General features: G+C 38.2%; 1 protein-coding gene across 1 annotated transcript in view; it reads right to left on the bottom strand.

The window, feature by feature from the left end:
• The window catches only part of LOC136137508 (phosphatidylinositol 3,4,5-trisphosphate 3-phosphatase TPTE2-like), a 50115-nt gene continuing 37430 nt past the window's right edge, over positions 1 to 12685 (bottom strand). The window contains exons 14-16 of the mRNA XM_065895913.1: positions 6085 to 6180; positions 4754 to 4824; positions 1 to 106 (exon numbers count right to left, since the gene is read on the bottom strand). Of these exons, the coding sequence (XP_065751985.1) occupies positions 1 to 106; positions 4754 to 4824; positions 6085 to 6180 (273 nt within the window). The remainder of the gene's footprint in view (positions 107 to 4753; positions 4825 to 6084; positions 6181 to 12685) is intronic.

Here is a 12685-nt window from a genome sequence, read left to right on the forward strand (position 1 = left end):
TTAGATAACGTCATCAAAATAGACCTCGACTGCGAACTCTGGACGGTAAATTTTCCATGCTTTTGGTTTGTGGGGATTATCCAATTCACTTCTTGAAAGATAAAGCCTAGAATAGAAAAAAAATTACATTTTATTGTAGGGCTAACAGAAAAGCCATGCTGTAGGACACCCTTGTTAGAGCTTTAAAAGAACAAGCCTTGCTGGCCAGCATCAGTCTCGACCCCTCCCTCTGCATCTAATTAGCTTTCAAAAACCAGCTCTCCCACTTTCTCTCTTAAGACACAAAAATATGACCTTCAGTAACAACGTGTCACTGATCCTTTTAATGTTGCCTTTTATGGAATTAATATTTAATAAATTAAATTTCTATATGTGAGAAATCAGACTAGATGTGTATTAAAACCCAGTAATAACAAGTGTCTTTTAAATGATGAAGTTGGCATTTTGGGTAAATTAAGTCTCATAATAAAAACAGCTTTACCAAGGAGTATGGAAATTCACACGTTAAATCTTCAGAAACTATGTGAGGAGAAAAGTGATTGAGCAGGTTGCTTCCCTAATATGAACATGGTGTTTTAAAGGAAAAAACTATGCCCTTTAGCAAGAACCACTTTTGAGAAGTAGTACCAAATGAAGTTCCACCTAGACGTCTGTCTGTATACATCCAGGGGAAAAAATTGGTAAAAATGTTCCATCAAGTCCAAAGTTCACTATCAATATCCACTAAATGTGTGTGCATTGTAGATGTTTAGGCTAGGTTTTTATTTCCTGTCACCTTAGTGGACTTGAGGTGGGATTAGATGCAATCTACATTTGAAGAAAAGGCTAGGATTGTATGTCATGGGAACTGTCAGTTCATGGCACATACAATCATAACCACTTCTTCAAAACTCTTTATGATTTTTTTGAATATTATCTTTCCTTTTGTATTGAATGGTATGGTGATACCAATCTCAAATTTTCAGCACCACAGAATAGACGATGTGGAGAACTTCTAGATTTAGGAATGAGCTTCAGATATGATAGAGGTTCTTTGGAATACTCTTCAATTACTTTTTAAAAATAGATTATCCGATTTAGTTATAAGAAAATCAGTTTTAAATGGGAGACCATTAATTTTTTGAAAGCTGTCTTCACTGATACTTACTGTGTCTTATAACTTCTGCCCTAGATGTAAGTGTGTCAACTACCTTTTAAACTAGCTGAAGCCTCCCTGGATGACACCTTCCTGTGGCATAGAATTTGGTGTTGGTCAGTCATCAGTAAATCAACACATACTGAGGACCTACCATATTCAAGGTACTGAACAAACATGGGAGGGATTTGTTGCCACACTCAAGATCTGCTTATAGTATGTTTTATAACGCAGTCCTATGGCATGGACCTTGAGGATAATGCAACAGTGGGTCTCAAGAATAGCCATATTTTTACAATCAGAGAAGACAAGGAATCCAAATCGGAAAAGTAAAACTGTCACTATTTGCACATGACATGATGTTATACATTGAGAATCCTAAAGATGCTACCAGAAAACTACTAGAGCTAATCAATGAATTTGGTAAATTAGCAGGATAAAAAATTAATGCACAGCAATGTCTTGATTGCTATACGCTAATGATGAAAAATCTGAAAGAGAAATTAAGGAAACGCTCCCATTCACTACTACAACAAAAAGAATAAAATACCTAGGGATAAACCTACCTAAGGAGACAAAGACCTGTATGCAGAAAAATATAAGACACTGATGAAAGAAATTAAAGAGGATACCAACAGATGGAGAGATATACCATGTTCTTGGATTGGAAGAGTCAATATTGTGAAAATGACTATACTACCCAAAGCAATCTACAGATTCAATGCAATTATCAAACTACCAATGGCATTTTTCACAAAACTAGAGCAAAAAATGTCACAGTTTGTATGGAAACACAAAAGACCCCGAAGAGCCAAAGCAATCTTGAGAAAGAAAAATGGAGCTGGAAGAATCAGGTTCCCTGACTTCAGACTATACTACAAAGCTACAGTAATCAAGACAGTATGGTACTGGCACAAAAATAAAGATAGATAAATGGAACAGGATAGAAAGCCCAGAGATAAACCCATGCACATATGGTCACCTAATCTTTGATAAAGGAGGCAAGAATATACAATGGAGAAAAGACAGCCTCTTCAATAAGTGGTGCTGGGATAACTGGACAGCCACATGTAAAAGAATGAAATTAGAACACTTCCTAACACCATACACAAAAATAAACTCAAAATAGATTAAAGACCTAAATGTAAGGCCAGACACTATAAGACTCTTAGAGGAAAACATATGCAGAACACTATGACATAAATCACAGCAAGATCCTTTTTGACCCAACTCCTAGAGTAAGGGAAATAAAAACAAAAATAAACAAATGAAATGTAATGAAACTTAAAAGCCTTTGCACAGCAAAGGAAACCATAAACAAGATGAAAAGACAGCCCTCAGAATGGGAGAAAATATTTGCAAACAAAGCAACTGGCAAATGATTAATCTCCAAAATATACAAGCTCAATATGAAAAATGAAGCTCAATATCAAAAAAACAACCCAATCCAAAAATGGGCAGAAAGGCTAAAAAGACATTTCTCCAAAGAAGATATACAGATTGCCAACAAACACATAAAAGAATGCTCAGCATCGCTAATCATTAAAGAAATGCAAATCAAAACTACAATGAGATATCATCTCACACCAGTCAGAATGGCCATCATCAAAAAATCTACAAACAATAAAATGCTGGAGAGGGTGTGGAGAAAAGGGAACCTTTTTGCACTGTTGGTGGGAATGTAAATTGATACAGGCACTATGGAGAACAGTATGGAGGTTCCTTAAAAAACTAAAAATAGAACTACCATATGACCCATCAATCCGACTAGTGGCATATACCCAGAGAAAACCATAATTCAACAAGTCATGTACCACAATGTTCACTGCAGCACTATTTACAATAGCCAGGACTCGGAAGCAACTTCAGTGTCCATCGACAGATGAATGGATAAAGAAGATGAGGCACATATACAATGGAATATTACTCAGCCATAAAAAGAAATGAAATTGAGTTATTTGTAGTGAAGTGGATGGACCTAGAGTCTATCATACAGAGTGAAGTAACTCAGAAAGAGAAAAACAAATACCATATGCTAACACATATATATGGAATCTAAGAAGAAAAAAAAGGTCATGAAGAACCTAGGGGCAAGATGGGAATAAAGACAGACCTACTAGAGAATGGACGTGAGGATATGGGGAGGGGGAAGGGTAAGTTGTGACAAAGTGAGAGTGGCATTGACATGTATACACTACCACATGTAAAATAGATAGCTAGTGGGAAGCAGCCACATAGCACAGGGAGATTAGCTCGGTACTTTGTGACCACCTAGAGGGTGGGATACAGAGGGAGACACAAGAGGGAAGAGATATGGGAACATATGTATAAGCGATTCACTTTGTTATAAAGCAGAAACTAACACCATTGTAAAGCAATTATACTCTAGTAAAGATGTTAAAAAAAACAACAAAAAGATGTGGCACATATATACAATGGAATATTAGCCATAAAAAAAAATTGAGTTATTTGTAGTGAGGTGTTTGGACCTAGAGTCTATAAGTACAGAGTGAAGTAAGTCAGAAAGAAAAACAAATATTGTATGCTATTGCATATATATGGAATCTAAAAAAAAAAAATGGTACTGATGAACCTAGTGGCAGGGCATGAATAAAGATGTAGAGAATGGACTTGAGGACATGGGGGTGGCAGGGGGAAGCAGTGAGAGTAGGATTGACATATATACACTACCAAATGTAAAACAGATAGCTAGTGGGAAGCAGCCACAGCACAGGGAGATCAGCTCAGCACAGGGAGATCAGCTCAGTGCTTTGCAACAACTTAGAGGGGTGGGATAGGGAGGGTGGGAGGGAGGCTCAAGAGGGAGGGGATATGGGGACACATGTATGCATATGGCCGATTCACTTTGTTGTACAACAGAAACTAACACAGCATTGTGACGCAATTATACTCCAATAAAGATGTATTTTTAAAAATGTGGCACATATATACAATGGAATATTACTCAGCCATAAAAAGAAATGAAACTGAGTTATTTGTAGTGAGGTGGATGGACCTAGAGTCTGTCATACAGAGTGAAGTAAGTCAGAAAAACAAATACTGTGTGCTAACACATATATATGGAATTTAAAAAAATGGTTCTAATGAACCTAGGGACAGGGCAGGAATAAAGACACAACATAGAGAATGGACTTGAGGACACAGGGAGGGGGAAGGGTAAGCTGGGACGAAGTGAGAGAGTGGCATGGACATATATACACTACCAAATATAAAATAGCTAGCTAGTGGGAAGCAGCCGCATAGCACAGGGAGATCAGCTTAGTGCTTTGTGTCCACCTAGAGGGGTAGGATAGGGATGGTGGGAGGTAGACGCAGAGGGAGGGGGTAGGGGGATATATGTATACATATAGCTGATTCACTTTGTTATACAGCAGAAACACAACATTGTAAAACAATTATACTCCAATAAAGATGTTAAAAATAGCCATATTTTTTAAATAACCAAATCACAATAAGGAAAGCAATGAAGAACGGTGACTCAAGGATTTTTTGGTTTCTATAAATTGGGCTTACGGCAATTAGCAAAAGACCTGTCATTACCTCTTACATAGACATTCGAGACTAAGCTGTTTCTACTGGATTATACCATAGCCATACCTGTTATTTTGTATAAAAGATGTATGGAACCAAAAGAAAAATGGACAGTCGTCATAGTATTTAGGAAGATCCTAAAAAGACATGGTTAAAAAAAAATTAGTTCTTCATATCCATTTTACTGTGAAAAATAATCTTTCCAAAGGGATTAAAATTCCCTTATTCATCTGTACGTTCATCAGATAACTGTAGCTGTTGAATATGCAGCACTTACCGTCAATATTATACTCAAGACACCAAGACAGAGACTTTAAGAGATTGCTGTTCCTTTCTCTCGCCATTTCTAGCAAAAATGTATTTTCTCTGTGATATTTATAAATTTAGACACTGGTCTTCTAATCTGGTTTGGATAGTGCTAAACAGAATCTACTAAGGACCTATGTCTGTTTCTGCCCCAATAATATCATCCGTTCCTACAAGGAGCAGCTACACTGGATAATTAACCATGATTGATGATGATAGAAATACCTAAGATTTCTGAAAGTGCTTTCATCTCATGACCCTTGACAATCACAAAGGCCAGAAGTCACCAACATCCCCTTGGCTAGCACCCCTACACCGGTGCTTCTGCTTAGAGACCACTGATTAAGAGAATTCAGACTGGCTCAGTTATTCAAGGGGAGCTATCCCAGCCACTTGCTTCAACACATGTACCATTTCAAACTTAGTAAATTCTCCGCCAACAGGGAGCAAGCATGGGATGCAGGCGGGCACAGGAAGTAAGCTTTAAATTGAGCAAACACAGTTACATGTTGGCAGTTCTGGTTGATGATTTAATAGGAAAATGAAACTACTGGGGATTACTTAGAAATTTGCTATATACAGAATCAGACATACATTTGATAATTGGTCAGCATAAATTATACTGTAATGACAATGGCAGATATTCTTATTTTTCATAAATATTGGATTAAATATGCTATTTTAAATGAATTATACGTCAATTGAGAGGAAAGCAAAATCTCCCTCACCTTCACGTATTTTATAAGTTATGGGGGGCAATGTGTTTTAAAGATACCCAAAATATGATCACTGCTATGTAGTTTATACCTTTTTTAACATCAGGGTTTTTGTATTTTTTTCTTATTTGAAAATTAATACATGTAAATTGTATACAATTTAGAAAACAAATGAGCAAAAATATAATTACATATTTTCTTTTTAAAAAAAATTCAGTATAGAAATCTGACTTGTTTTGTCTCCCCATACCTGACTAGGGGTTGACATCTCCTATCATCTCCCTTGTTGGGAATTGTAGCAAAGGAAATCCCAAACCAGAATCATTCAGAAGACTAGACAAGATTAGCAGCATAAACTGTTTCTTGATTACTCACCGAAGAAGAGAGGAATTTCACTTTCACCTCATCATACAGAGGTGGACAGTTGGATAGATTAATTATTACTCTGTCTGTTTCAGCATCATGAACTATCTGTGGATGAACACATGGAATTCAGAATTATAAACCTAACTGATAACGAGACAGCAGTGAAGTTCATTGAGGCTTCTTCTATTTAATCAAGTACTCTTGGTCTCACAGACCAATGACTACATGTATAAATGTTAATATTTATTTCTATAAAGTTGCAATACCGTTGTTAACATTTTTAACAGGCCATCGTGGTTGAGGGTTATGGTGGAACACTTGAAACGCAAAGTATTCAATTTTCTATTAGACTTTAACCAAGCAAACAATAGTGTTGAATGTGTGTCAGCTAATTTTCATATGTTGGGAATACATAAGAAGCTCAATGTTATAGTTAGTATGCGTATTTAAAAAGCAGTGCCTAGTTGCTCACATTTTATCAAAAATGTGTTTGCTGATGGGATCATAGGCCTTGTCTGTAGCAGACTGCTGGATGGAGTGACCAAAGGTAGGCCAAGTTTCTGGAATGAACGACTTTGAAGCTATACTGATTATTTGTTACGGGTACACCCTTGTATGATAATGACACCCACAGTGAGAAAGGTCTATGCTAGGCCCTGTGAAAAATACAAAAGCAAGTGAAGACTCCGTTGATGCTTCAGGGAGTAAAACACATCAGGAACAATAGCAGAATAGCACAGAACTACGTGTTAAGCTGTATGATGAAGACTAAGGGTGCCGTTGTGTGCTTCAGGGAGGCTAACAGGAGGTGTAGAATGAGAAAGTGTCACTGAGGAGGTAGAAACTGAGATGGACATGGAAGGATTTGTATAAATTAAGAGGAGCACTGAGGCAGGATCAAGATGGTGGAGTAGGAAGATGCTCCCACGGACACTCCAAAACTATAACTACGTGTGCAACAGCTCTCTCAGAATGACCTGAAGACCAGCAGAACAGCTCTCCTACAACTAAGGATATAAAGAAAAAAACACATTGAGACAGGTAGGAGGGCAGAGATGTGGTCTCATCAGGACCCATACCCCCAACATGGCTACCCACAAACGGGAGGGAACCTCACAAACATGGAGGTTCTCCCTAAGGAGAGAGGGGTTCGAGCCCCACGTCAGGCACCCCAGCCCTAGGGACCTGCACCAAGAAGATGAGCCCCCATAACAACATCTGGTTTTGAACACCAGCAGGGCTTGTATCCAGGAGAGCTGTAGGAAACCAAGACTCTGCTCTTAAAGGGCACACACACAAATTCACTCACTTTGAGTCCCAGGACAGAGGCAGTACTTTGCAAAGTGCCCAGGCCATATGCGAAGTACGTTCATTAACTTTAGGGTGTGCCTCTGGGGAGCAAAGTGCTGGCGGGCATCATTTAAACAATTCTCCTTCTACCTAGGCTGGCCCAGCACTGGCAGGCGCCATTTCAAAACAGTTGCCATCTACCTTGCTAACACCACTCACCCCAACCCCAGCATTCCCCTGCAGACCTGCCCTGCCCAAAGCAGCTCCTCCCAGCTGCCACCCCTCCTGCCATATCCAGTGGGAGTCCTTGGCTGGTTATAGTCCCCCTCCTCCCAGGGTGGGAGCCCAAAGAAGCTCCCACCCTGGGGGCCAGCCCCACTCACAACTGTACCTGCAACTGTTGTGGTTGGGCCCCACAGCCAGCCACACTGGGGCCAGCCTTGCCCACCAGTGAATGCACGACAGCTGTGGCCAGGCCACACAGGCAGCTGGCTTGGGGGCCAGCCCCTTCCACTAGTGTGACTGCAGCATCTGTGGCACCGTACAACAGGAGGGGCACACGCAGCCCACATAGAAAACATCCCTGGCTCTGGTGACTAGCAGGGATTACTCTTCTGGGCCCCACAGGAAACCTCCTACATAAGGCCACTTCTATAAAACCAGTATATGTAGCTCATCTACCTAATACACAGAAACAAATGAGGAGACAGGAATATGCTCCAAATGAAAGAACAAGACAAAACTTCAGGATAAGAACCAACAAAATGGACATAAGTAATCAACGTGATAAAGTGTTCAAAGTAATACCCATAAAGATAGATACTCACCAAACTTGGAAGAAGAATGAACACAGTGAGAACTTCAACAAAGAGATACAAAAAAGAACCAACCAGAGCTGAAGAATACAATAACTGAAAGGAACAATACAGTAGATGGAATCAAGAGCATATTAGGTGCAAAAGAATGGAAAAACAACTAGTTATGTACAAGGGAACCCCTATAAGACTATCAGCTGATTTTTCAGCAGAAACAGGCCATAAGCGAGTGGCACAATATATTCAAAGTACTGACAGGGAAAAACTTATAACCAAGAATACTCTATCTGGCAGGGTTATTGTTCAGAATTGAAGGAGCAATAAAGTTTCCCTGACAAGCAGAATCTTCAGGAGTTCACCACTGAACCAGTCGTACAAGAAATGTTAAAAGGACTTCTTTAAGAAAAAAAGAAAAGGCCATTACTAGAAATCAGAAAACATGTAAAAGGAAAAATCTCCCTGGTAAAAGCAAGCGTATAGTAAAGGCAGTGGATCAATCACTTACAAAGGTTATAAGGTTTAAAGACAAAAGTTGTAAAATCAACTATAACTACAATAATTAGCAGGTATACAAAATCAAAAGATGTAAAATGTATCAAAAACATAAAACATGGAGTGGGGGTAGTAAAAATGTAGTGTTTTTAGAACGATTTGAACTTAAGTAATCAACTTAAAATAGACTGCTATACACATAGGCTGCTATACACGAACCTCAAATTAACCACAAACCAAAACCCTAATATTGAGAAAAATTAGAAAAAGGAATTCAAACATAATGCTAAAGTCATCAAATTCCAAAGGAAGAGAGCAAGAGAAGAAGGAACATAGAAGAACTGTAAAAACAACCAGAAAATAATTAACAAAATGGTATGTAGTACAACCTATCAATAATCACTTTAAATGTAAATTCTTCAGTCAAAAGACATAGGGTGACTGATGGATTAAAAAAAAAAAAAACAAGACCCATCTATATGCTGCCTACAAGAGATTCACTTCTGATCTAAAGACACACACAGACTGAAAGTGAAGGGATACGAAAATATATTCCATGCAAATAGAAACAAAAATTTGGGGTACCAATACTTATACAAAATAGACTTTAAAAACAAAGGCTGTAGGACAGCTACATGTAAAAGAACATTCTCTAACACCATGTACAAAAACTCAAAATGGATTAAAGACCTAAATGTAAGACTGGATACTATAAAACTCCTAGAGGAAAACATAGGCAGAACACTCTTTGATGTAAATTATAGCAATAATTCTTTGGATCTGTCTCCTAAATCAAAGGAAACAAAAGCAAAAATAAATAAATGGGGCCTAATTAAGCATATAAGCTTTTGCATAGCAATGGAAACCAATGACAAAATGAAGATACAACCTACTGAATGGGGGAAAATATCTGTAAATGATATGACTGATAAGGGGTTAATATCCAAAATATATAAGCAGCTCCTACAACTCAACAGTAAAAAAAAAAAAAAAGGCAATTAAATGGGCAGAAGACCTGAATAGAGATTTTTCCAGAGAGGACGTGCAGATGGCCAACAGGCACATGAAAAGATGCTCAACATTGTTAATCATCAGATAAATGCAAATTAAAACCACAATGAGATATCACCTCAAACCTGTCAGAATGGCTATCATCAAAAAGAAGACAAGCCTCTTCAATAAGTGGTGCTGGAAAAACTGGACAGCTACGTATAAAAGAATGAAATTAGAACACTACCTAACACCATACACAAAAATAAACTCCAAATGGATTAAAGACTTAAATGTAAGACCAGACACTATAAACTCTTAGAGGAAAACATAGGAAAACACTCTTTGACATAAACCACAGCAAGATCTTTTTTGACCCACCTCTTAGAGTAACAGAAATAAAAACAAAAATAAACAAATGGGACTTAATTAAACTTAAAAGCTTTTGCACAGCAAAGGAAACCATAAACAAGATGAAAAGACAACCCTCAGAATGGGAGAAAATATTTGCAAATGAAACAATGGACAAAGCATTAATCTCCAGAATATACAAACAGCTCAAGGAGTTCAATATCAAAAAAAAATCCAGTTAAAAAATGGGCAGAAGACCTAAATAGACATTTCACAAGAAAGGCATACAGATGGCCAAAAGGCACATGAAAAGATGCTCAACATCACTAATCATTAGAGAGATGCAAATCAGAACTACAGTGAGGTCACCTCATGCCAGTCAGAATGGCCATTATCAAAAAATCTAGAAACAGTAAATGCTGGAAAGGGTGTGGTGAAAAAGGAACCCTCATGCGCTGTTGGTGGGAATGTAAATTGATACAACCACTATGGAGAACAGTATGGAGGTTCCTTAAAAAACTAAACTAAAAACTAAAAATAGAACTACCATATGACCCAGCAATCCCACTACTGGGCATATACCCTGAGAAAACCATAATTCAAAAAGAGACATGGGGCTTCCCTGGTGGTGCAGTGGTTAAGAATCTGCTTGCCAATGCAGGGGACATGGGTTCGAGCCCTGGTCCAGGAAGATCCCACATGCCATGGAGCAACTAAGTTCGTGTGCCACAACTACTGAGCCTGCGCTCCAGAGCCCACGAGCCACAACTCCTGAAGCCGAGGCGCCTAGAGCCCGTGCTCTGCAACAAGAGAAGCCACTGCAAAGAGAGCCCATGCACCACAATGAAGAGTAGCCCCTGCTCACTGCAACTAGAGAAAACCCATGCACAGCAACAAAGACCCAACACAGCCAAAAAAAAAAAAAAAAGACACGTACCACAATGTTCATTGCAGCACTATTTACAATAGCCAGGACATGGAACCAACCTAAATGTCCATTGACAGATGAATGGATAAAGAAGATGTGGCACATATATACAATGGAATATTAGTCATAAACAGAAAAAAAATTGAGTTATTTGTACTGAGGTGGATGGACCTAGAGTCTGTCGTACAGAGCAAAGTAAGTCAGAAAGAGAAAAACAAATACTGTATGCTAACACATATATATGGAATCTAAAAATATATATATATATATGGTACTGATGAACCTAGTTGCAGGGCAGGAATAAAGAGGTAGACATAGAAAATGGACTTGAGAATGTGGCGGGGGGAGGGCAAAGCTGGGGCGAAGTGACAGTAGCATCGACGTACATACACTACTGAATGTAAAATAGTTGGCGGGTGGGAAGCAGCAGCATAGCACAGGGAGATCTGCTCAGTACTTTGCGATGACCTAGAGGGGTGGGATAGGGAGGGTGGGAGGGAGGCTAAAGAGGGAGGGGATATGGAGACATGTGTATGCATATGGCTGATTCACTTTGTTATGCAACAGAAACTAACACAGTATTGTGAAGCAGTTATACTCCAATAAAGATTTAAAAAAAAAAGACAACCAACGTTGGCAAGGATGTGGAGAAAAGGGACCCTTCATACACTGTTGGTGGGAAAGTAAATTGGTGCAGTGACTGTGGCAAATAGTATGGAGGCTTCTCAAAAAACCAAAAAATAGAACTATCATGTGACCAAGCAGTCCACTCCTTGGTATGTATACAGGAAAAAACCCACTAATTCAGAAAGATATATGCACTCCAGTGTTTACAGCAGCGTTATTTACAATTGTATACAGAAAGAAACCCACTAATTCAAAAAGATATATGCACTCCAGTGTTTACAGCAGCGTTATTTACAATTGTATACAGAAAAAAACCCACTAATTCAGAAAGATATATGCACTCCAGTGTTTATAGCAGCGTTATTTACAATTGTATACAGGAAAAACCCACTAATTCAGAAAGATATATGCACTCCAGTGTTTACAGCAGCGTTATTTACAATTGTATACAGAAAGAAACCCCACTAATTCAGAAAGATACATGCACTCCAATGTTTACAGCAGCATTATTTACAATTGTATACAGAAAAAAACCCACTAATTCAGAAAGATATATGCACTCCAGTGTTTACAGCAGCGTTATTTACAATTGCCAAGATATGGAAGCAACCTAAATGTCCATCAACAGATGAATGGATAAAGATATATATATATATACACACACATATACACCACACAGTGGAATACTACTTAGCCATAAAAAAGAACAGTTTGCTACGTGCAACAACATGGATGGACTTTGAGGGTATTATGCTAAGTGAAATAAGTCAGACAAATACTGTATGATATCCTTTATATGTGGAATATAAAAAATAAAACAAACCAGGGAATATAACAAAAGAAACAGACTCACAGATATAAAACAAACTAGTGGTTCCCAGTGGGAAGATGGAAGGGGGAGGGGCAAGATAGGGGTAGGGGACTAAGAGGTACAAATTATGTATAAAATAAATAAGCTACAAGGATATATTGTATAACACAGGGAATATAGCCAATATTTTATAATAACTGTGAATGAAGTATAACCTTTAAAAATTGTGAATCACTGTGTTATACATCTGTAACTTATATAATATTGTCCATCAACTATAATTCAATTTAAAAAATCCCCAAAAAT

This window comes from Phocoena phocoena, chromosome 18 (assembly GCF_963924675.1).
Source record: "Phocoena phocoena chromosome 18, mPhoPho1.1, whole genome shotgun sequence".
NCBI lineage: Eukaryota > Metazoa > Chordata > Mammalia > Artiodactyla > Phocoenidae > Phocoena > Phocoena phocoena.